A 25,789-nucleotide genomic window follows, 5' to 3' on the forward strand; every position below is an offset into this window, starting at 1 on the left:
GTGAATTTTTTTTTGCAGTAATCCAAAAGATGTGCTTAAAATCAAGTGATACAGATTTTATATATTTTTTCTCTTCTTTTTGAAAATGTTACAGATTTGTAAGAAAGGCATGCTATTTATGACCATAATTATGTCAGTTTTCCTACTTGTGCTTTTGTAAACATACATGCACTTCATAATATATTATAAAATTTAGTTGTGTCATTCTGACACCAGTGTAAAATGGCCCGTTTCTTTTCAAGTGAATAAAATTAATAGGTAGTGAAATGATGGAAATTTTTGTGTTAGCTTTAGAAACGTTTGATATCTCTGCTACAGAATTATCATTTTTGCAAGCATGCAAGAAACACAAACTAGCAGTTTGTTATGCATCAGAACCTTTAGATGGATGTTGGATAGTGGGATATGTAGCAGCTGAAACTAATGTAATTAATTGATCCTGACTGATAGAATTTTAGAAAGCCTATACTTCTGATATTCACAAATATTTAGGTCTAATTGAAATCAAGTGTATATAAAAATGCTGGTGCCAAATAGAAGGGATCTTTTAGTTTCCCTTAGGTTACAGTATACTGTGAGAGCATGATGGATGAAAAACTTGTTTTCTGTTCATATAAGCATAGATTTCTCCCTCCGATGCAGTACTTGATTGGGTACAGAAGTACTATGCCACATGATTATTGGTTCCCCATAGAAATTACATCCTATTTTGACAGGCTTGCATTCTTTTCAGTACTTCATACATTTAGCTATGGCAGAAAGGTAAAAATATATTTACTAAGTCATTTCACTTTTTGTATCACCATTAGAAAGGCAGAGCAGACTGAAATTTCCCTGCATGTCTTTGCTGTTGCTCTTTAGGTTGGGTTGGTACTGAGAGATGCCTCTGTTAGGCTCAGTTCCTAATATCCACAGAAGTCTGAAGCTGAGACAGGGATAGTTAGCAGAGGTCTTGGGAACCTCACAGTGACCACTTTGCTCTCTGTGTGCTACAGGGAGGAGAATCAGCTAGTGCTGTGTTTCCCAGACAGGTGCTGCACTCTCAGCTGGTTGGTCCCTTTGGGTCTCAGTGTGCCATCTGCAGAATGTAGGACATACTCTCCTAATTCAGCTGTATGCAGGAAGGATAGGTACATTTTTTTACAGTATAAATGGTTTGAACTCTGCAGCAACACCCACATTGGGAAGCCAGGTCCTGCAGAGCTACCCAGCCGTAGCAGGCTGGAAGTCTCTGCACACCCTTTTACCCTTCTGTTGGGTGTTTGCTGCTGCAGATTACTGTGTGGGCTTTTCCTTTCAAACGATTTCTTTCTCTTTTCCAGTTTGAGGGTTGCAAGAAAGCCTTTTCCAGACTAGAAAACCTCAAGATTCACTTAAGGAGCCACACGGGTGAGAAGCCGTACCTTTGCCAGCACCCTGGCTGCCAGAAAGCGTTCAGCAACTCCAGCGACCGCGCCAAGCACCAGAGGACACACTTGGACACCGTAAGGACACGGCGGTCCCTTTGCAGTCCCCTGTGCATTAGACCATCTGCTCCTTTCCTCCAGCTTGAGGAAATACAATTACAACAGTGCCATTTGAATTAAATGGCCGTTAAAAGAAATAAATCACCCATTTTGAGTAGTCAGTGCTCTGGTTGGCAAGTTAGTAATGTGTACAAGGTTTTTTCAGCAATTCTTTGTAAAATGTAAGTGGATAAATTGCTGAATAGCTACTTTCAGAAAGTAGTTGGACCTAATGTTCATTTTCTGCTTAGCATTAGTATAAAATACACCATATAAATATAGAAAAGTGTAAATATAATATAAATATTATATATATTGTATATTAAATATATAAAATATATTTAATAAATATAAATATATTTAAGTAAATAAATAATATACTTAGTGCACCCACAAGTCTTCAGGGGAGACAGACAGATAGAACAGCCAAGGTGAGGTATTTATATGAGTCAGAGTTTATTAGGCATTCTTTTCAGAAAACTATAAGGATATAACAGGATGTTTTACAGGTGTTTTTCTAAAATGATGTATTATTAGAGAATGTGAACTGGAGGAGTTGGTCAGTAAGTACTTGACATTAAAATGCATAATTATTTTTTTGTGTGTAATACCTCTGAACTTCAGTATTCAATGCTTGATTGGGTTTTTGCTTCCCTTCTTTGTAATATAGAAAACTAACACTTTTTCTTGTTCTCTTTTTCTGAAGCAGATCCTTCTGTAATCCTAAACAGTCTTTCTGGGCCTTTACTGCTGTTTCTTTATCTGATTCACTAAAGACTGTAATTTTTGATTAAGTCAAAGATTGCTCTGTGGGTGGAAGAATTGTAAGTATATCTAGCAATATTCACTGTACTACTAAGAAAAAAAAAGGTAATCATGAATGCTGCTATAAATTAAAGCTTTCCTTTTGTTTGTCTTCCTTTAAAGCTTTGCTTCATCCTTTCCTTTTCTAACAAATTGTCAAGCGTTCTGCTTGTAATAATGTACAATGTTTTTGTTCTGTAGTAATGTGGTTTGCAGCATCCTAAGGTTCAAAAAAAGGATTCTCTTGAATTAAAATAATCTGTGATATAACAGTAGCATTATCCTTTTTCTTTTTAATTTAGAAACCTTATGCATGTGAGATTCCAGGATGTACTAAGCGATACACAGATCCAAGTTCCCTGAGAAAACATGTGAAAGCTCATTCTTCCAAAGATCAACAAGTCAGGAAAAAGGTAATTTTTCTGCTTTCTTGACCGGCGTAAAGTTTATGTGAAGAAATCAGTGTTATAAAATATTAGATGTTTCAATGCATCTTCAAATACTTGGGTTGATTTTGGACATTAAATTAGAAAAAAGAGCAAATTATAGATTGATGTGGTTCATATATAGGTAAGTTCATTTTTGACTTAATGGGGCTGCCTGATTTAATGCTTTATGTTTTCTGATGTGATGGTTAATCACTAAAGGCACACAACAAGGCAAATAAAAATAACTTTTGCAAACAGAAATGCTTTGTTTCGAATTCTGCCACTTGGCAAATACACAGAATTGCAAAATACTGGCCAGTCTCACATAGAAGGATAGGTTTTGTGGGACTAAGCTCTAAATTGCGTTTCCATATTCCAGGTACTTCCAATAATGCCAAGATATTTCACAGTGCTGATTCCCTGTGGATGTCAAGTCCATGAGTCATCAACTGTTTATATGTATAAGTGCATCTCTAAAGAGCTGTGACCTAAAGGAATTTTTTTCTTGTAGCATTTTTCATCATATCGCCTTTTAATCACTGGCATAATGTTTATGAGGTACAACACAGACAGTTGCTGGACCTTTGTGAAGTTATAATTACTGACTAACATTATACTTTGGTATTTGAAATATTTCCTGACAGTAATAATAACAAAAAAATAAGAACAACAAACCTTTTAATGAAGAACTAAGGTTATTTATGGATTTAATTAAAAGTGAAAACTGGCTTAATACCAAAAAGGTTATTACAAAAATGTGAATTCATCAAAAATAACCATAAAAATTCCAAGGTGATAAAGGCACAGTGGACTAATACTTCAAACCCTAGGGATCTTTTCTGTTGAAAAGAATGAAACCCTTTGCTGTCACACCCTGTTAGTCATGGATTCCTTTAATATATCGTGCCTGACTGGTTTTAATCCTTCCTTTAACCTCCCCCTGCATACCAGGTGACATTATTGTGGCATCTTAAGTTCCTGGCTCTCCAGGACTGTACCTGCAAATGTGTCTTTGATGTTGCATAGACTTAAATATCAGGATGAAATATATTCACAGAAGTGAAATCTTAGGTACTGTGCTGATATTTACATTGAGTCTTCACCCTGGATTCTGTAGATGTTTCTTCGAAGATTTGACTCTTTCCTTGGGTCTCAAAGATGGGATTATGCAAGGGGATATAGGTAAATTTCCATCTCTCAGTTTTTTTAAGCAACTTCTGTTGATGTGTGTCTGTGATTTACCATATATGGCAAAATTCCTTTTCTGCAAATCTGTAATGCAGCCACTGTTCCCCTTCACTTCCCAAGCCCTAGTTATCCACTAAATACATTGAACTGGGAATCCCGCCAGGTAATGACATGAAATCCTATATACCAAGAAAATCCAAGCACAAATGCATTTAGTAAATGTAATTTAATGGATTGTACAATAAAATTTCATTTAGTCTTCAAACAGAAGCAGGCCCATGAGAGAGTAAAGATAGTCATGCCTGCTTTAATCACCTTTGTGTAATTTGAAAAATTCTTCATAGAAATGAGGGCAAACATGTACACAAATAGCATGTAGATATCTGGGAACAGATGCTGAAAATTTATAGTAAAACATTTTAAGCTTATAATCTCTACACATCATAATATTCTCAGTCTGTAATTTTAAAATATTTTGGTGGGGTGAAAAGCAGTGTTTACTGTCATATTTTTAAAAGCAAAAATTGCTGACTCTGACAGGATTTCATCTTTCCATTGGGAAGATAGATGAGGTTTATTCTAAGCTAGGAAGTCAGTGAAAGAAAATTAGTCAGTTCCCAAAATAAGAGATTAAAGTGATGTTGAGAGGAATGTTAAGGTACAGCATGCCCCTCAACTACAATTACTTTTGAAATGTGTTCTCTTTTTAATCTTGTTCTCATTTCGGCTTTGAAAGGACAACAATTTACAAGATTTTTTTGTAAGCTGACTAGACAAGTAAGCCTATTTTCAGTTGGCTGCAGTTTTTTGATATCAGTAAAGCACAAATATCTTTAATCTGTGAACTGATGGCATTGTATTCAAAATCAAGAATCCATAGCTCTTTAAGTTTGTAAGTCTTTTTATTGAAGATAATGAAAATGAAATTATGGAACACTGTCATGGATACTACAGTCAACCAGAGAGAAACTTTCTAACATGGCTTTTAGATAGAAACTTTCTAACATGGTGGGTATTAGAGAGCAGGGATTCTTTAGTGCAGTGTGCCAGTCACTCAGAGGATACTGTCTCCAATAGAATGCCCAAGTGTTGAGTAAACAGTGTTTATTACACAAAAATGATCTCTGATTCATTAGATATCCCCTCTGACTGGATATACATCCAGTTTTATTTCATTTTACATAATCTCACCCCTTATCAAGTCAATACAGGTTCCTTGGGGTCTGTCTTCAATGTCCCATGTCCTTTTTAGGTACCTGTTCCTTGACCCCTGCTCTTGAGTAAGTGCAGTATCATTTTTTGCATTACTTCTGCTATGTCAGCCTTGCAGAGCAGGGCTGGCGTTCTGCTTGCATTTTGTATGGGTTCTATTTGCCTAAGTTACATCCTTTATCTGTTTCTCCAAGGCTGTGCTGTTTTGTTCTACTGTCCTTGGTAGGAGTAAATGCTGTTCTGTTCTACTCATATCATTCATATCATTGTACTCATTATCACGTCCATGGCATTAACAAAATCCAGATCCTGTGTTTTTAGAGCACATAACCACAATATGGGTCAGGTTGGAAGGGATCACAGGGGTCATCTGGTCCAACCTCCCTGCTCTGAGCATCCCAGAGCACACTGCACAGGATTGTGTGACAGTTTTTGAATATCCCCAATGAGAGAGACTCCACAACCTCTCTGGGCAATCTGTTCCAGAGTTCACTCACACTTGCAGTGAAGCAGTTCTTCCTCGTGTTCAGGTGCAATTTTCTGTGCCTCAGTTTCTGCCTGTTGCCTCTTGTCCTATTGCCTGACACTGCTGAGAAAAGCCTCTGACATCCTCCCTTCAGAGACTTGCAGGCATTGATGAGGTCCCCTCTCAGTCATCTCTTCTCAAGGTGAGCAGGCCCATCTCCCCAGCCTTCTTTGCAAGAGAGACCCAGTGGTTTGAAGCCTGTATAGAAGGTCAATACCACTATTATGGTCATCATGAAGATCCATTTGTCGGGTAAGATAGCAGTCAGCCTTGTACAAACATGAGATCATTGTCTTTTCCATTCAAGTGTACCATGAAAAGTAATTTGCTACTTCTGTAGCAGTCATGCTGAAGAAATCAGTATTTGTAAATCTAAAGAAAGTATTTAATTCACTTTCAAATACTTCAGTGCAATTCCCACTGGGAATGGAATGGAATGGAATGGAATGGAATGGAATGGAATGGAATGGAATGGAATGGAATGGAATGGAATGGAATGGAATGGAATGGAATGGAATGGAATCTCCACTGGATTTGTAGATCTTGTAATGAATTCTTGCAATGTCTATTGCCTTTTTTAAAGGTTTTCTCTTTTAAAAGTACACTGTCAAACAGATAAGGGATAATTTTAAGAGGACAGAAGATTGTTCTGATTTTGTGCAGATGTTTGGCAAAAACAAGATCAGTCAGTAACATTGACCTTATCATCTGAACAATGCAGTAGATATGCTTTTAGATAGTTTTAATTTTATCCATACCAGTAAATATTGTCATATATAATAGTACTTTAAGTCTATTTGTCCTTCCAAAAAAACCAAAATTGACAAAGATTTAAAAGACTGTTTATATTTAATTAAAATAATGTTAAATAATTAAAGATTTATTTGTTATTTTTATTATATTATAATACAATAATAAATTATTATTATTATTATTATTATTATTTAAAAAGTAATTAGCTCCATCTTTGTGAAAAAAAGGAAGAGATAATTTGAACAGTTAACATAAGCAAGACAAGCTAAAGAGAATGCAAAAGCCTTAGTCTGGACTTCGAATTGAATGATGACTAATACCAAATAATTTCCTCATTCAGCTGACCAGCCTTTGATTCCTTGGCAGTTCCAATATTGACCAGATCATTTCTTTGGTCTTTTTATTAAAATTATTTAAGGGTCATATATATTATTTACACAAGGTTTGAGGTACTGAATGCTTGCCTGACAACTGCCTCTAAAAGCTGTTGGTCCTGTAAACCATCTTAGATCATTCAAATGGGTCTGGAGGAGCCCACACAAGGGTTCAACTGACCAGATAGGTTAACACCTCAGCAGATGCATCACTGATACTCCTAGGTTATGACTTAGTCTTGGCCTAACACAAGAACTATATTTATTTTTCTGTTTTTTTCCAGGGACAAAAATTTTTGTACTCTCTCTGCCAGAAATCAAATATAATAGAGGCATAGCTTCAGGAAAGGCAGTCCAAAGGATATTTCTGAAAGTTATCTAGACATGATGGGGATTTTTAAAAATTGCAGTTTATATGGTATATGTGCCAAATCACTAAGGAATGGAGGGAGTGGTGAGACCAAAGAAGATGAGGGTTATGTGCAGGGTTTCAAGACTCAATTATTTCTGCCTGATAAACTTTCTTTTTCATACAGATTGGTCAGCTGTAAAATGATGGCTGAACAGTCACTTTTGGGAAGTTAGCAAAACGTTATCTCAATCATGATGGAATGCTTCTATCATTTGTTCCTGTGATATCTGACTGAAAGGAGGTTTTTTCAGGTGTTATTTTGCTGTGCAAGAATAAAGCACAGAAGGCAATCAGAATTTCTCTCTCTGATGCTATTTATGCATGATTTCTCCCTTGTTACATTTGTTGCTCTTCCAAGATTGATCAGCTAGCAGTGGTAGGTAGTTTTCAGAATATTATTTGTGATTACAATAAGAAAAATTGTGACAGACTGCACTGCTGAGATGAAGCAGGCAGTATGACAGCCAGATCCTCTCCTACTCCAGACTGTAGCAGAGGCTAATAGTAGAGCAGACAGTCCACACTAGGTGTGGAGCACACTGAAAACAGTGGCACAAGGATATAAATGGTCTGGCCAAAGCAATTACTGGCATTCCCTTTCCGAGTGGCTTCTGCTGATCTTGATGAGGGCTCCCACCTGAACTTTACAGAAGCCATCTTGTTCTGTAAGTTTTGAGAGATTGTCTGGCTTTCTGTTATGTGGGCTATGTCAACAAATACTCCATTCCCTAAGCAGAGTAATACAGACCTCTTGGCTCTTACAGAGCTACATACCTCTTGATGGTTCACTTTTTAATACCCTTACAGTACAGCAGAAACAGGCTATTTATTGAGACTACATATTGATTTTACCACACAACTGATGAAGCTACCAGTTTTTTTAAAGATTCTAGAAAAACCAAAATTTTATACCAGTCTTTAGATTTTGTGAATAACATGAGAAGGAAACAGTGTCTAGGGATTATTTATTTTAGCTAGTACCCTTTGCTTGTTAATTTCATGATGGGTTTCCAGGTTTTTTCTTTCCTTTCTTTCTCAGTATTTGAACAAAGCTTTTTTTGCAACTCAAGAAATGCAGTGCTTATTCTGTTTCTTACATGAAAGAAATTATTTTTAAAATTTTTTTTCTAATTCAGAATGTTTAATTGATGAGGAAGGAGGGAACTGAGGAGGGTTAGATCATTACATCACTGGGGTTTCAGAAGGTCATCCAGGCACTAAGCTAATTACCAGTGACAGTCTCCATTATGTGACTATATTAATCTGGAGGAGTTGCTCTGTTTGTGAACACCTTCCTCATGGGGAGCAAACATACTACCATATGAGGTAAGTGGTTTCTATGTCTTTCAGTTTTTGCTTAACCTTATTGAGACTCTTAGTTCAGATTTCACTGTTTAAACTGCAAATGGGAGAGAATGGGTTGAAAGAGAAGCAAATCTATTTTCTTGCTTTGAGAGCAGTTGAAAATAAGGATATTTTTCCTCATTTGTTCTCTATAAAGTCCACTTAAAAGATGTCACTAATGCAAAAAGAAGTGCATTCAGGGCCACAGGGACAGTGAGCAGTGCCCATGGCAACTAAGAAACTATTCTGCAGAAGAAAATGCAGTAAGGAGTAAGTGTTTTAATCCCCAAGTTTAATCCCTTTGCTTCCTGTCTCCAGAATGAAATATGAATCAGACACCATGGCGTTCAACAATTTTTCATGAAAGGCACGTTTGTAGAAAGGGATTACGAATGGGCAGCAGTGTTTAAGGAATTTAATCATACAATGTGTTGGAAAACTTTTGAGATTCAGAATGACCAGTTCTTTTGAGTGTGGCCAGTGAGACCCAGGAAAACAGGTTGTGAAAGCAGTGTAGCACTGGCTGTGGTGACTGCCCTGTGCCCCACCAGCAGCAGTGTGTGTGCTGTAGTGGGGTGCACAAGGCATGCCTCTCTAGGAAGATCCACTGTGGGGGATATGCTTTGCCTGCTCTACATTTAAAATTTGTTCACCAGGGATAAGGAAAAGGTGATATACCCCCAGGGGTTTTCATGGTGTTCTGACAGCTGTGGCAGTTTCATAACCAGGAGATTGTTACTTCATTTTACTTATGGGTTAGTGTTTGTTATTCTGTGTATTGATTCCTTCCTGGTTTCTGTCCTGAGCTTATACTCCTGTGAGCTCTGGCAGTGTGACATGTTGAAAAGTGCATAAGAAAGAATAAGTGCTGTCACCTTCATTACATTTACACCCATGGCAGGAAAAAGAAATCCAGATTGTCTCAAAATTCTGTAAACAGCTGTCAGTTCATGCTCATAGCATTTCATGTTCTTCAGGTCCATTTTTGATATCAAACTATATCCTTTTCTCTATTTCTTTGTCTTCACTTCCCTGCCACAGCATATGCATGAGCATAGTCTTGACAGAACAGGAATCTTTCTTTTAGTAGCCTGGTAAAGAGAGTCTATGGGTGGACTTGGAAGTGCTGGGTGTACACTTGGACTTGGTGATGATACTGGTATTTTTCAACCTAAATGATTCTATGATTCCATAACTCTGTGATTCTCATTAGTCTCTCACACTTCAGTCTGGGCTTTGAATGCACAGTCCTGTTCATTATGCTCCTTAAGCATCATCATGGTCTGAGCAAGCAAGATTTAAACTGTGCATGGGATGCCCAGGAGGCTGCAGTTCAGCACCCTGACACCAGCGCAAATACCCTTCAAGTCTTTAGTACTGTCCTCAGCAAATGTTCCTGTTCCAGGCTGAGACCTCCTCTGTGATTTCACACAGTTGGATATGGGTGTGGGCAGCTGCATTGGCAGGTACTGATTTTGGAGTCCTCCTTACTATACTAATACTCACTACTGTAATACTGAAGCAATGTTATATATTGGCCTCACTTGCAGTGCCCATTTGTTTCCTCCTTGAGATGCAGAGCTCTGCCCTTTTTCTGGCACAACACTTTGTGAGACTGCTCTGTAAGATGAGTTTTAACAACTACAAAAACCCCAGCCTGACACAGAAATGTCCTGCAGTAAACCAGAGGCAGTAAAAACTTGGAAAGTTAGCTGTGCTAGCCTAGCCAACACTTCATATCATTGTCTTGCTTTGATAAGGACAGTAGAACAGAACAACATTTTACTCTGATAAGGAGAATAGAACAGCACAGCCTTGGAGAAATAGATGAAGGATGTAATTTAGGCAAACAGAAGCCACACAAAATGCAAGCAGGATGGCAGCTCAGCTCTGCTGATGAAGCAGAAGTTATGCAAAATGATATTGCACTTACACAAAAGCAGGGCTCGAGCCACATACAAAGGACATGGGATGTGGAAAACCATCAAAGAAGACCCCAAAGAACCTATAAGGACTTCTGATAAGGGGTGCAACTATGTAAAATAAAGTAGTAGATATACATCTGATAAGGGATAGCTAAAGAATATGTGATTGGTGTGTAAGATAAACACTCTGTTTTTATGATGCTCCTCAGGGCACTCAGCTGGAGGAAGGATCCCCTGAGTAACCAGCACACTGCACTAAAGAATGCCTGCTCTCTAACAACCAAAACTGTTAGAAAGTTCCTATCTGGCTGATGTCTGTACCACACCATGTAGCACACTAAACAGACAGCTCACAGACAGTGAATGAAAATGTACAGGGATGTCCTGAGGAAGCTTTGAAAAGAAAAATTGTATGCCTGAAGGCTAATAATTTTGACTTCTTGATAGTAGAGTGGTAGAGTTTTTCAGTTCTAATCCTAGTCTCTATTGAGATATTATTTTGAAGAGAGTACTTTCATGTATGGCCTGGTACATGTGGGCATTTAGGCTCCAGTGGAGATAAAGAATCAAATATTTAAAGTGAAGGCTAGTGTAATATAAAGGATGCTTCAGTTAAAGAAGGAAAAATTTAAAAATTAAATCTGAAAACCTGTTTCTGTATACTAGCAATTGTTGGTATTATCTCCAGATTGCCATGGCAATTTTTGGTAATCTGTAATATGAAGAAAAATATGTTTGTGTTAAATGAAGCACCTGGTGGATAAGTATGTGTTTATTTTACACATTTTTCCTCCCATTAAGTGAAAATTTGCCAAACAGATATATATTCAGAAAAGGAAAACAAATAATTCTGCAGTACAAGTGTTTTCTTTGTCAGGCTGCATTTACTTGGAAAAACTGAAGCTTAGCAATATCATAATAACTATATTCCCAAATCAGTCTGGCATGAAACAGTAGGTTTTTTCCTGCTTTTTGAATTGAACAGGCCAGCTATTAGACTAATGTTCACAAACAAATCAGCTACAAGCCTCTTGGAACTGCCTGAAGAAGAGGATGAAATAGAAAGGGTCACAGGTATAATTTATTTCAGATTTGATACAACCTGATGTGGGACAGGAAAAGAGGTAATATATATATATGTGTGTGTGTGTGTGCTCAAAGATCTATATGAGTGCTTTCCAGTTGTGTAGAGCAAAATAGTAATTTTCAACAGAACTGTGGCTGTTTTGTTTATTTTAGAAAAAGGCCACCAAACTCACTCAGACTGTACTTCCCTTCTTTAAAGTAAGGTTCTCAGATTGTTTGGTGGATTTGATTGTTTACAGATTTCTGTAAATTTGAAGTTTCCTTTCGGATCTGTCCCAGCTCCAGTTTTTCCCCTTAAAGTGGTCTTCTTGGTGGTCTGTATCTTTTAGTAATGATATAATCCAAAATATTCCTCAAATTAGAGTAATAACAACCAAAATAAAACTCTCTTTTCTACACATAATAAAAGCAGAATGAATAGTGTTTTCCTCTTGTACTATTGCTTTAAAATCAGAATTTCTTCTTGACTTGAAATTTGCCTAAGTTTTGTAATTGTGTAGGTTTCAGGTACTTTAGATTTTTAATGCAAGACAGTAAAAAACATTTTTGATATGTTTTCCTGATCTATGCTAGAACATGAAGGTGGAAACCTTTTTTATATTGAACTCAAATGTTCAATACAGTAAAACTTTGAGAGTAGCAAAAATAACTAACTTGAATAGAACCTAACATCGCTACTGTGCAGGTAGGCTAGTTTAACTTGATTTTTATTGTTTTTCTGGCCAAGTGCTTAATTGAAATTAGGTCTTAAAGTAGGGAAAAGTAGAACACACACACACACACTCACCCAGAAGCATATCTGAAAGCTGTGGTAGACAATTAGCAGAACGTTTCTCTCTGGGAGTCCTGCACACACTGAAAACAAAGGGCACAGAGAAATCCCGTCTGTCTGCATTGCTTCTTTGCCCCAAGATGTCTGTAGCCTCCAGAGCCAAGAATTAGGACAATTTTTACTGATTCTGTGTCACTGTCTGTTGTCAGAAAGGTTTAGTACTGTGCAAGAAAGTGCTGGACCTTGAAGCTGATCTATGTGAATCAAAGGATGATCTGTATCTAACAAGAAAAACTATAACATGAGTAAATACTGTCTTACAACTTTGCTTCATAGTGAACTTAAATTTTTCTGGTGGTGACTTCTGTGTACTTTTAATGTCATGATACTAACAGGACATTATTTTACTCTAACTGTACAAGTAAATATTAAATTCTGTGTACTCCTTCAGAAAAACTAGTACAATAAAAATGTGGCTCTGCATAGACAGGTCATGCTTTGCTTTCAAAATGCCAGCATAAATTACAGACAATGAAAGTAAGTAAAAACTACTGACTTACTGTGTACTTGACATTAGGAAACTTAATACACAGACCATGTGAATAGCAGAAATTCCTCCTTGTCTTTATGCGCAAAACAAAAATACATCTCTAGAACTATTACAGTTAGTGTAAATATATTCCTGTCAATGAAACATACCAGTATTTAAGGGGGGTTTCTTGCTGGTTTTAGATGCAGCAGACACATATCTAACCTGCACTAAAAAAATAGATTATACTAATGTCTCACTTACATATATAAATGCTTGACTAGGTGCACAACATGCATGTATATTAAGCACACGTTTGTGTGAGATTTAAAATGCTATGATTTGATGAGATAACTGGCATGTTTGAATGACTGAAGGAGTCTAGACTTTGCTGAAGAATTAATCAAATTAATCTGAGTACATGCAGGCAGGTTTTGAAATTACTGAACTATTTAGTGTGGTTTAGCATCTCTCAAGCAATACTGTTTCTTTTCCTACAAAGTGTGTTCATAAACACACGTACCATGTTTTCCTTGATGGTGTCTGACTTCTGTACAGGAAGCAGTGCTGAAGAAACTACCCAGGTGGTACAAAAATGTGCAGATCTCAGACAGACCACACACTGGTGAGAGAAATATGAAAAAAAATATATTTTCTTGTAAGGAGACATTTTCTCTGGGATTAGGTCATGCATCAAATCAACAGCACGCCTCTGCTTTTGAACTCAAATATAATGGAATTGAAAACTGAGGAATAAGAATCTTACTCCTTTCTAATTATTTCTGCTTGTTTCATTTAATTTGGGTAATTACTTATTTATGTGCAAAATGTAAAAGAGTAGAATTTCCATCCATTGCTCTGAAAGGTGATAAATATTAGCTGATTGACACAGAAGTAAAACAGTTGTAAACCATGACTGAAAAATTATTTGTCTTATATATTACAAAAAACCTACCACATTGTGATAATGGAAGTGCTTCTGTATTTCCAAATACAAAACTTCACAAGTTTTACAATAAAACTGAGCTATTAAATTCAAAAACTACTAATTGGAACAAATATCAAATACAGGGGAGTTTTAAGTGAGCAGAGCAATTGATTGTTAGCTTGCACTTTGGCCAGCCATAAGTTCAGGTTACATTACAGCACACAGAAAATGGCTGTGCTCAGCATGGCAGATTTGTCAGTTTTTCATTTCACCACTCAGTGAGGTAACTTTCTAACCATACAGTTCTTAAAAACAGATTGCCAGGATTTCAGTCCCAGCATGATTGTACTGGTGCTCAGCTGAGTGATCATGAGAGAAGCAAGATGGTCATGGGGAAGTGATATATTTCAGTCACAGTGCTGGGAGATCTGGGAGTCACAGTGCTGGGATACAATTCATATAGAAGTCAAAGAGAGTGTCAACTTCCCTTTGCACTTGAATGGCAAGTCTACAGTCCAGGCTTGAAAAGAAATACAGTGTTGTTAGAACAGAGCAAGAAATGGATGGCAGCAGTCATAGCTGGTCAATTATTCCTCCTTTCTAACTTTTTTAACTGAAAATAAAATTCTACCGTTGTAGTGAATAGTTAGTGGATTTTGCTTTGTTTTAAGATCATTCATCTTTTCATTGTCTGTTCTGTGTTTCTTGACATACTGAAGAAGAATCATAGCCCTAATTTCCCTGCATTTGTCAAAATGCAAGACATTGCTTTCAGTTGAAAATTTTAATTACAAGTTTTCTGTGAAATATGTAGAAATATGTGACTAAGATAGAGTGGGTTTTTACTCTCAGTGTCTTTACAAGAAAAAGAAATGCCTTGATCAACTGTGTTTGAACCAGAATCTGTGTTTTGCCCTCTATTTTATTCTAAAAATGCCACAGTGTATGCCTCCTTACAGAGAAAAGATCTGGGAAAACATTAGGAGGATGAGCTTTAAATGGCAGAGGAAGGGGGACCAGTAACTGTAGAAAGCATTGTTACTGCCTAGGTCAAGAGAAAACTGTAATGATAAGAAATAGAGTTTTATAGCTGTCACTTGTTTGGGAAACAGCTGTCATTTAATGGTTGGCTCTGCTGAAGGAAACTTTCCCATTTCTGGTCCTGCTACTCAAGGAGTAGGGTAAGGAAGGCTTCTCTAGCCTTTGCTCTCCTCTTTCCAGTAATTACTCTTAAAGTAATTACTCTTAAAGGGCAAATTACAGGCATTCCTGGCAGCAGGGGACATTAAAATTACTCCCAGCAAGTTTGTATAGAATGCCTGTGGTAGTATTTTTTAATGGAAATTTGAATTAGCAGCGTGCACCTGCTATTGCACAAGTCAGTGGAGTTCCACCTCTTGATCAGGATATTTCATCATATGTACATTAAATACATACCCTGTCAATCTAAAATCACACATTTTATTAATATATTACATGCTGTGATGTGTATATTTACACCTATGTATGCATGTTTAAGTTTATAGCCCTTGTAATTGTATTTCTAGCCCTTGTGATTTTAAATACTAATCAACAATAGCCAATGCATGAAATAAAAACTATCCTCAGAAATCAGATCGGAGCTGTCTCACAGTGTTTCTATCTCTATTTATATTTTTCTGTTGATGATCCTAGGTTTTCTTGGTTTTTATAAGTTTTGAAAAGCCAGAAAATTTATGCCAGCACAGATTGTCAACATAGATTTGTTCTAAACATCAAAGCATTTGTGAATGCAAGATTCCTGAACAGTCCAAATTAGAACAATCTGTGAAATAGGTGGTTGCCTATTCTATTTTACAAGAATTACTTAATATTTATAACTAATGTGTAAATACTTAGCTCTCCTTTTCTTGTTTTTCTCACTGTTTTATCCGTGAGTGTCATTTGACATAGAAAATGGATCTGTTTCTTAAAAAGAATATTGAGACAACTTTACACAGGCAACTTCTGTGATTGTGTATTATGCATGATAGAACACTGATTCTTTTATAGAAGTCAGACTTTTCATATTATAGTCACTTTGGTTTCCATAGAAATTTAAATTCACGTAAGGCTTATTAATAACTGTGAGGATATGAATGAGGACATTTAACTTTACAATTTAATTTCACAAGCACCAAGTTTCATGAAAAAGCCATGTTACTAGTGATATCAGCAAACCTAGCACAGTGACTGGTTAATAGCAGACAATGATGTGTGCCAAAGTGGAAGAAGCTTTGTTTGTACTTATAACAGACTGTAAATATGGATAATAAACAAAATCATTTGTTGGGGTATTTATTCCCTTCTCCCTCTTTCCCATCCATTCTCCCCCTTCATACAATTTTAGAATAACAAATGCACCTCACAGAGATAGTGTGACTTCAGACTTAATAATGACTGGGTGAGTTTTTAAGAGAAGGAACCTCGAGCACGCAGAGTGTGTGCATAGGTACCTCAGGCTATGTAGTATCTCCAGCTACAGGGTCAGGTGCTTATGATGTGTAAGACCAACTCTCCACTCAGTTGCCATGGTTTTGCAGCAGTGCATATTACCAAAAGTAATTGGAATGTTTATCGGCATTTTGTGGCACATGGGTCATCTTGTGGCAATGGGTCTTTTTATGATTGCATTCAAAATTATGTCCTCTTACTCTTCTTTCTTCATCTGCCCTGTCCCTGGGGTGTTCAAGGCAAGGTTGGGGCTCTGAACAGTCTGATCTAGTGGAATCTAGTGTCTATGCCTGTGGCAGGGGGGGTTGGAACTTGGTTCCTTATATTAAAAACATTCTGTGATTCATTTCTGAGTATAGTATGTGCAGAAATTTGTCTTCCTGTTCTTCCTCCTCCCCTTAGGAGGTTTTTAGTGGTGCTAGGCTATGTTCTAGTTAACTATTAGCTGCTCACCCCCCATGTCACCAAACAAGTGAGGTGAAGCCTCAGTGGCCTCTGTGAGATTTGCTTCTTGGGAAAGTGCAGCACATCCAAGTGCACTAGGTCAGGGTTCTTTCCATCATGCTGCATGAACCTGGATGGCATGACAGTGCATCTCAGACACTGCAGTACTCCACATGCTAGTAAGCACAGACCTTCATTTTCCAGGCTTTAAAACAAATACACCAGCCAAAATGACTTTAAGGAACAGCCAAATTTTTGTTATGTATACCATTAACATCAGGCAGCAGATCAGGACAGGCATCAGTCACAGCAGCCTGCAGCAGCATCCATAACCTGCCCTAAACCTCAGGGCACAGCAAGCCTCAGGCATTACAGCTGTGCCATCCTTGTTAGGGTGCTGTATCAGACTTTCTCCCTTTTCCTTAATTTGGTGTTGGGATTTTTTTTTTAATTGTAGTTTTTTTTACTGTATTTTATTGCAGCCTCACACTTAGACACTTAGACTCTCCATCCAGTTTCATCCAAAGGAAAAATCTTGTTATGAATTTGTTTATTAGTTGTTTGCTTAGTGAATTTTCTGGTGATCAGCCAGATTAACAGACTTGCTGGTGATGGTTCAGGTACCAGGCAAGTGGCAATGCATGCATGTAGGATGACTGGCAGTGACAGAGCACACACAATTGTGCTGTAATACGAAACAAATGTAGTCCTCTTCTGTTTAAGAATGGGATCTCAAGATAACTTTAGTCCATATGAAGTAGTCCCATTTCCATCCTGACTTGCCTGTATATTACCTCTCCTGGCTGCTTGTTCCCAGTCCCTCATTTCCAGTGTTACAAGCACCTTTGCTCTTCTGGTCCTGTGGTGAGGCACTAACTCAGCACGGAAATATTTGCATACATTATAGTACCCCTCTGATGACAGAAGTAATGTCAGACATCTGATAAACCTCCAATGCCTATTAAGTAGGCTTCTCCTCTCTTCTGCAGTGTGTGACAGAAGGGCACACTGAAGTCCTTCTGTCCAAGATCCCACCTGTACAAGTAGTCCTTGTCCTTTATTGTCTTGTTAAGCATCTGGAAGTGTTTTCTTCCTCAGATTCAAAAAGTGCCTGCTAGAATGAAAGGATGGTATTAATGAGGATTTAAAAGAGAAGATTTCTAATTATGCTCCATTTCTTTAACTTCAACATTAAGGTTTTTGTGTTTATTTCTTTTCTTTTGTCCATGTCCATCTTTCATTATAATTTCTCCTTTTTTATCTCTTGTTTTTCAGTTGCGATCAAGCTCAGAGATTGGCCAGGACATCCTGAATGACTGCCTTGCAATTCAGCCTCTCCAGCCAGCCCTGTCACCACATGATGCTGTGGATAATACAATGGGACACTCCCCAGGGCCTGCTTGTGATATTTACCCAGGTATAGAATAAGACATATAAACAGCTGTTGTGTTATTCTTCACTTAATATTAGGAATAATTTTCTAGATTAGAATGGACTCTGAAATCCAAATCTATCTCATAAGAAGGACAGAATATGGAAAATAACGTAAGAACATGCTTTTCTATGTTTTTCAGAGGGAAGCAGAACAAATCATACTATACCCATGAAAAGACCTAATGCAACACAGATGGGTATTTTTGCTCTAAATTTTTATTCTGCTACCAATTTACTTCTACCATTCCTTGTAGACATCTTGAATACATTAAGCTTCATTTAAAATCACAGTATTTTCCCTCTGCCTTATTCATGAATCACATATCAGTCTACATTAAGAAACTGAAATGCTGCATTATGAGTTCACATACTTTTGACTATAAATATATAACCAACACATTTACACTATGAATGTAATGGTCCTGTTGTGTTGTTTCAGTTAAGTATCTGAGATTTTCCTATTAAGATACCTTTGTCGTAACTGCCTACATGTACAATTTTTGCTAACATTTCAAATAAATGTTAAACAATTGGTAAGTTTTGAGTGATAATAAACCTTAAAGCTCAAGAGGGCAATGGGTATTATTTAATGTAATATTTTAGTGGTTATGAGGGCATCTGTTTCTAACTTTCAAGCAGAATGCATTATGTCTTTTATCACTTCAACTTTTAAGTGAGAACCAGATGTAGGAAGTAAATGAATAGGCTTCATTGATGTTCTCTGCTGTGATGAAAATGACATTATATGAAGTGCCCACTTCAATAACTGGTTTTATTTTACTGAGAGGCTTGTAAAGCTATCAATTCTATTTCATGTTTTTGTCAAGGCTTCTGTAAGTCACACAATAGGTGGTGATGATGTAGGTTTATATGACAAAAATCAGGACATTTAAAGCTGTGATTGATTGTATTCTAGTTTATTAAGTAGTTGGTATTGCTTGTATGCTGTTAACTTTTAAATGCCTTAGTCTGAGCACAGACTAAGTGTGACATTTGTTACGTGAAAGAAGAGGGAAGTTTAAGATTTTAAAAATGTGATTTTTGGCAGAGAAGCTCACTTACAGAGAACATGTGATTGATTATAGTTGTTTATTTTACATTGTAGATTGAGAGGGAGTTGGATAGTGAGGGATGTTGAGATTTAAAAAAAAATATATAATGGTTTCACCAAGTGTAACATGCAAAACTGAGAAACAATGAAGACTCAGCTTTAAGTTTTCTTTTCAAGTTCCTAGACAGAATGGAAGCTGGGATGGGACAGTGTGTCAGGTTGCAGAAATTGAGGATATTTTCACAGGAGATTGCCACAGCAATCTGTTGAGCACCCCTCCCTAGCTTCCAGCCCATATTAAATGTCCAGCTCTTTCTGCTGGGTAACTCCAAACACAGGCTGGCAGTGGCTTGAACAAGCTGCTGCCCATGACAAGCTGGGTAAAGCTCCTGCCCCCAGCCAGCCCTCAGCTGGTAATTGTCTGTCATCATGATGTTTCACAGACAGCTTCTGAGTCTGAGACTTTACTTTCTGTGGTCTCACTCATGCATTGTCTTTCAGTACTTGATGTTTGCAGCACTACTAACTGTGAACCCTCTTTGATATAATAATTTATTTATTCTTTCCTGGCACTGCTTCCTATTGTATGGCAATTTTTATGGTAAGTTAATTTTTATGGTAATTAATCAATGTGCTCTTATCAGCATTAATTTCTGTGTAAGTAATAATCTGCTTTCTCTTCCATGTGCTCCCAGCTATCTGTAACTTGGCAAATTTCTCACAGTCCCATTCACTTGTGTTGTTTCACATCAGTTAACTGAGTCAGGTATATGTCAGGTATAGATCAATCCGTGTCACTCCATTTTGACAACTACCTAATCCAGTGGAAGTAAATTGTTTCATTAACTACTCATCAGGGCTGCTGCAGGATAATATACTGCGTGAACAAATGAGATAACTCCAACAGGCAGGTAATTATTTTATTGAAATGGCAACATGAAAATTGTTCATGACCCATAGAGAGAAAAGTAAAATACACAAAAGCATAAGTGTGTTGCCTCAAGTATGTGTTTAGATGCGAGTCCATTTTCACTTACATAGCAGAACACCTGTAGAGACAACTATAGTTTCTCAGTACTGTTAACATACAGAACCTATAAACATAGATACATTTAAATGAAATACAAACTGTATTTTTATTACACATCTGGTACATGGAGTTAAGTCTCCAAAAGTGTTTTTTTCCTTATCTTGTAGTCTTTATGATTTAGTAGAAGAAATCAAAACTGACTATAATCTTACTAATACAGTGAGGTAGCGTGACACATTCTTTGCTTAAAACTAACACAAAATTACATTTATGGGTCTAAAGCAAGCAGATAGACTAAGGGCCAAGCATTGTGGTAGTGTCTAGGTTTTAATTTTGAACAATACCTAGGAATTTGGGTTTACTCAGTTCACAGAATAAAGATGCAAGCAATGCACTCACAATAGCAACATGGGGATGAATTTCTTTTCTACCATGAAATAGTGTGAACTTACTTTGTATAGGGAAATCTGGAATCACTAAAACTGGAAGAATCATAAATAATGCAGCAGAAATTACCCCCATCTTTTTACTGTGCTGTTTGGGTAAAACATCACCATTTCATATTTAAGCATAATCCAGAATGTCTAATTAATTTATAAGTTGTTACTGAATATCACACCAAGCACTGCTTCAGAGCTAGCAAAGGATCTTTCTAAAGCTTGTCAAGTGCATGATTTTCTTTGCAAATTGGGATTTTAAAATTGGATCAGTAAAATTACAGAACTTCTTTGAATTCTAAGTATTTTTAAAATAATGTCTTCTGCTGTATTGTGAAACTTTGACCTAACTACTTCTATGCATATGACTTGCTGTGCTTTGCTTGAGTAACACTTTTCTTTGGGCTTTTCTCCCCACTGACATAGTACTAGGCTGGGTGCTCTGTGCACATAATAAGAAAAAAATCCAATCCCCGAGGTGTTTGTATCTAAGGTAATGATAGGAAAGCAAGTAGGTACAACAGGTACGTAGAGGACAGGGACACATACAGGAATAGATTAATGAAATGATTAATTAATGAAAGAATTTTATTAAAGCAATTGTCCTAGTGAGTTCTGAAGAGATGTCTGAAAAAAAACCCAGTCTTATTTTTTTTTTTTTAAAAAATGGGTCTGTTTTTTTCTTTAGAAAGTAGTTTGTTAAGGATGACAGCCTTGGAAAGTAGCTACAGCATATTCCTGTAAGAAATAAAACAAGAATGAGAAGGAAGAACTGACACATGAATAGCCCTTGCTGTGAAAAACAGAATTGTATTGATGCAGAGGGAATGGATGCAAAAAGAGCAGTAATGTAGGACTGCCAGTAATGCAGAGGATCTCTGTTTTAACCTTTTAGGCTGAATTTATGTGTTGCATATGTATCGAGAATTCCTGCTTAATGTGATGTAGTCCCAGGTAGCACCATACACACATTACAGGGGGCAAAAAAATGTTAATATCTTAGTTTAAGGAGGATAATTTGCTTCCTCTCAGACATGCCCTTTTATTTACCAATTTTACTTAGGAGTTTATGATTTCTATTTTGAAATTAATGGCACTCCAAAAATGGATGTAATGTTTGGGTTCCTTTTTTTATGAACATTTACCAATGGACTGCTACAAACATTTTAGGTAACATGGCCACTTGCATTATTTATAGTCACATGCATCATGAGACTGAACTTCAGAAACCACAATCCACTAAAAAAGAAGAAAATGAAAGTCAGGGATGTGATCTAGAGATGCCATTTCAGGAATGGCTTAAAATGGTGGTCTAGACCCTGCTCTATTTATTCAGTATTTTAATGTTTTCCAGTACCTATGATCTGCCTGCAAAATACCTAAAAGAGAAAAAGGCCATCAGTGCACACAGTCCAGGTGACAGACCAGCTTTGGAGACAGACTTATAATGTTGAAAATGCAATTTTTACTTCTACTGTACCTCTTGATGCACGATGGCTTCTGGAGTTTCATGTTCTCAGGAGACTTCAGATTTACAGATGAGCTGAAGACAAAGGCAGACCAGAAAATAGGTTTTTCATTTGCTGGGCTTGCCACTTACAACTCAATACAGCACATATCCACATATTCCTGGCTACAAAATCCTGTAGGGAAGTGTGGACTTCCTAGGGGAAGTGAAAGAGGAGAATATATGCAAGTGATGCTTCTGAGTCCAAAAAATATTCCATATTTTTCCTTCTGTGCAGTAGTAAATCAGTTGTTGTCAAGGATCTCATAAATATTCCTCACAAAAATAGAAAGCTATATTTAGTAATTTTAAAAGAGCAACACTGCAAATGTATGTATATATGTAACTAACTGATCTACAAAATTAGACCTGCACACTCTTACTCTACATGATAAGAACTCTCAGCCCTACTCCAAATTTATACTGTCAATAATTAGAGGTGAGGTATTTTGGTGGCAGAAATTGTTTTTAAGAGTGCTGATTTGATGGTAGTAAGTCCAAGATCCTCTTCAATTAGAGCATTTTTGGTAATTTTAAAATTTCTGCATTTAAATATTTCCATGAAATTATAAGTTTCTGACTCCATTGAAAAAATTACTTTTTTTGGTCTTAGATTCTGTGACACTTGAAGTGCTACTTTTTTGCTTTCTTTTTCTTAGAGAAACTTTATTCAGAATCACCTTTTTCTCTTGCAACCCCCTAACTTGTTCCTATGCATTTTGAGGATACATGTGAGTTTAGTTTCCCATCAAGAATTGTTTGCAGAAATATTCTTATGGAAAATTCTTATGTACTGATGAATGGATATGTGACAAGACTCCAGAAAAGAAAACACGACTCCTTCCTCTCTTTGACTGAAACTTTGTGCCTGTCACCGAATCTGAGGCTCACAGTCAGGACTAAGTTGGGACTAAGCTATATCTATCTCGTAAATAATGTTGTAGCTTGGACTTTTTAAGGGATACAGAGGAACAGCATTCACAATTCTTTGGCTTTTATTAGTTTGAGGTTGTTTGGGGTTTTTTTCAAGATATCTGAATATGTTTAAAACTGCTTTAAAAGTGTTAGTTTATCTTGAATTGATAAAGGGAAAAGCATTCTTGTAGCAACCCTTTTTGTTAAGTAATCATAGAATGATAGAATCATAGAATGGTTTGCATTGAAAAAATTCCTAAAGATCATCTGGTTCCAGCCTCCCTGCCATGGGCAGGGACACCTTCCACTAGACCAGGTTTCTCAAAGACCCATCCAGCCTGGCCTTGAACACTTCCAGGGATGGGGTATCCATAGCTTCTCTGGGCAACTTTTTCCAGTGTCTCACCACCCTCACAGTAAAGAATTTCTTCCTAACATCTAATCTATACCTCTTCTCTATTTGTTTAAAATCCACTTAAAACTAATACTTAATTCTACATATCATTGTGTGTGGACATAGGTGGTGGTGCTATACTGGAGTCAGTGTGCATGCTGGCTGTCACAAACATATCACAGAATCACACAGTTGGAAGAGACCAACAAGGTCATTGAGTCCACCCCATGCCCTAACACCTCAGCTAAACCATGGCACCGAGTGCCACATCCAGTCTTTTTTAAAACACATCCAGGGACGGTGACTCCACCACCTCCCCAGACAGACAATTCCAGTACCTTATCACTCTTTCCATAAAAACTTTTTCCTAATATCCAACCTATTGGCACAGCTGAAGACTGTGTCCTCTTGTTCTGTCAGTTGCTGCCTGGAGAAAGAGACCAACCCCACCTGACTACAAACACCTTTCAGGGAGCTGTAGAGAGTGATATGGTCACCCTGAGTCCTTTTCTCCAGGCTAAACACTCCCAGCTCCCTCAGTTGTTCCTCACAGCCTTGTTGCCTCCTCTGGATGTGCTCAAGTGTCTCAACATCCTTCCTAAACTGAGGGGCACAGAACTGGACACAGCACTCAAGGTGCAGTCTCACCAGTGCCCAGTACAGGGGAAGAATGACCTCCCTGCTCCTGCTGGCCACACTGTTCCTGACACAGGCCAGGATGCCATTGGCCTTCGTGGCCACCAGGGCACACTGCTGGCCAAGTTTGTGGTCAAGTTTTCTAGCAGTTACTGAAATAGCATCCCCAGTTTTTTATCAGTCTTCACTAGTGAAGTAACCTGTCAGTGACAGTATCTTTCAAGTGCTATATATCTGTACACTGCTAATGACTGACAGTGTTTCCCTTCAGGTCGTAATTACAAGATTCAGGCAGAAGCTTGGATCAGTGTCATGTCTACACTGGGAAGTTTCAATAGTTGCATTTTTGCCAAGCAGCAGCTGCTGGTATTGTGATTTCACTTCATCGGGTGCCCAAGGAGGTGCTTTTATTAACACGGTATCTTGAAAGAAGTTGCACTGACAAAAGTTGTTGGTAGTAGGTGTTCTCTGCCAGTAGGTGTTCCCTGGTTTCCCATATTGCTTTATTACAAAATGGGAGCCCAGATACACTCAGCATGCTGTGAGTATTTAACATACCCCGGGTAAAAGAATATATTTTTGCAGCTAATACGTATGTGTTTTTATCCTTAAATATCCTATCTAGTCCTCTAGTGCCTGTTGTAGTGCCTCTTACTTTATACTGTGTACTCTCTCTTCATGAGAAACAGAAAAATAAAGTACTGCTGGGAAAGCTAGCCAGAAGGTTGGCAGTGGCTGCCCATGCTTGACTACAGATAACCTTTTCCCAGAAACAGAGCCACCATGTCTTGGGCAGTGCTATGGGAGCCTGTGCTACCACAGCCTGGACCAGCCAGAAAATGTGCAAGCGTGGCTTACAAAATACTTGCATGGAATGCTAATAATGGCTTTGGTAGAGAATAGCTGCATCAGGAAGAGCAGCTACATTGTGCTGAAGACCTGGTCATAATCCAGTCTTTTTACTCCTGATCCTGAAGAGGTTAATTTTAAATGCAAAGACCACAGTACTAGTAAACTAAGTCATTGTATATTTTTTACAGTTTTATCAGTTTTTGTCATGGTAAAATGCAGGTTACCCTATTTTGCCAAGAAATAATTTAGTCTCGTTTTATTTAGACAATCAGGGCTTTCCTTTGCAGTGTACTGATTCATTAAATATTCTCTCTGCTTTTGCTGTCAGAATGTGTGTTTGGTTGTTTTTCAGTATTTTCTTCTGTGCTGCATGTAAGATAAGAATTTCAAAAGTTCATTCCTTTGTTTTTGCATTCTGTCTTGATGTTACCCTGAGAGACAGACATGAAGAAAGTAGCTTTTGGGGTGCATGAGCCAAGTGGAGTAAATCCATTCCCCTGTCTTAGTAAGAGAATGTCCTCATCCATTTCTTTGTGAGTTACTCTGCTGTCTTAAGTCATGTCTCATCTTCCTGTGGGATCTGCCTCCTCCAGTCCTCTTTAAGGTTTGGGACATCTACTGTCAGATGTTTGTTGTCACTTAGGCTGTGATTAGGAGGCTCTGGTGCACACACAAATTAGGAAAGAGCAGAGCCTGGCACCAAGGTCAGCCTCCACTCCTCCACCTTTGACCACCAGTGTCAACTTCCCTTAATCTTTGACACTACCTCTACATCATCTGTGTTGGATGTTTTTATTTACAAAGTGGTTTCCTCCCTGTCATCTTGCACTG

At 37.5% G+C, this 25,789-nt stretch overlaps 1 protein-coding gene across 1 annotated transcript in view; it reads left to right on the top strand.

The window, feature by feature from the left end:
* GLIS3 (GLIS family zinc finger 3) overlaps window positions 1-25,789 on the top strand; it is a 143,612-nt gene that overhangs the window by 102,010 nt on the left and 15,813 nt on the right. Inside the window, exons 4-6 of the mRNA XM_062513254.1 lie at window positions 1,323-1,484; window positions 2,612-2,722; window positions 17,978-18,119. Of these exons, the coding sequence (XP_062369238.1) occupies window positions 1,323-1,484; window positions 2,612-2,722; window positions 17,978-18,119 (415 nt within the window). The remainder of the gene's footprint in view (window positions 1-1,322; window positions 1,485-2,611; window positions 2,723-17,977; window positions 18,120-25,789) is intronic.

This window comes from Cinclus cinclus, chromosome Z (assembly GCF_963662255.1).
Source record: "Cinclus cinclus chromosome Z, bCinCin1.1, whole genome shotgun sequence".
Classification (NCBI taxonomy): domain Eukaryota; kingdom Metazoa; phylum Chordata; class Aves; order Passeriformes; family Cinclidae; genus Cinclus; species Cinclus cinclus.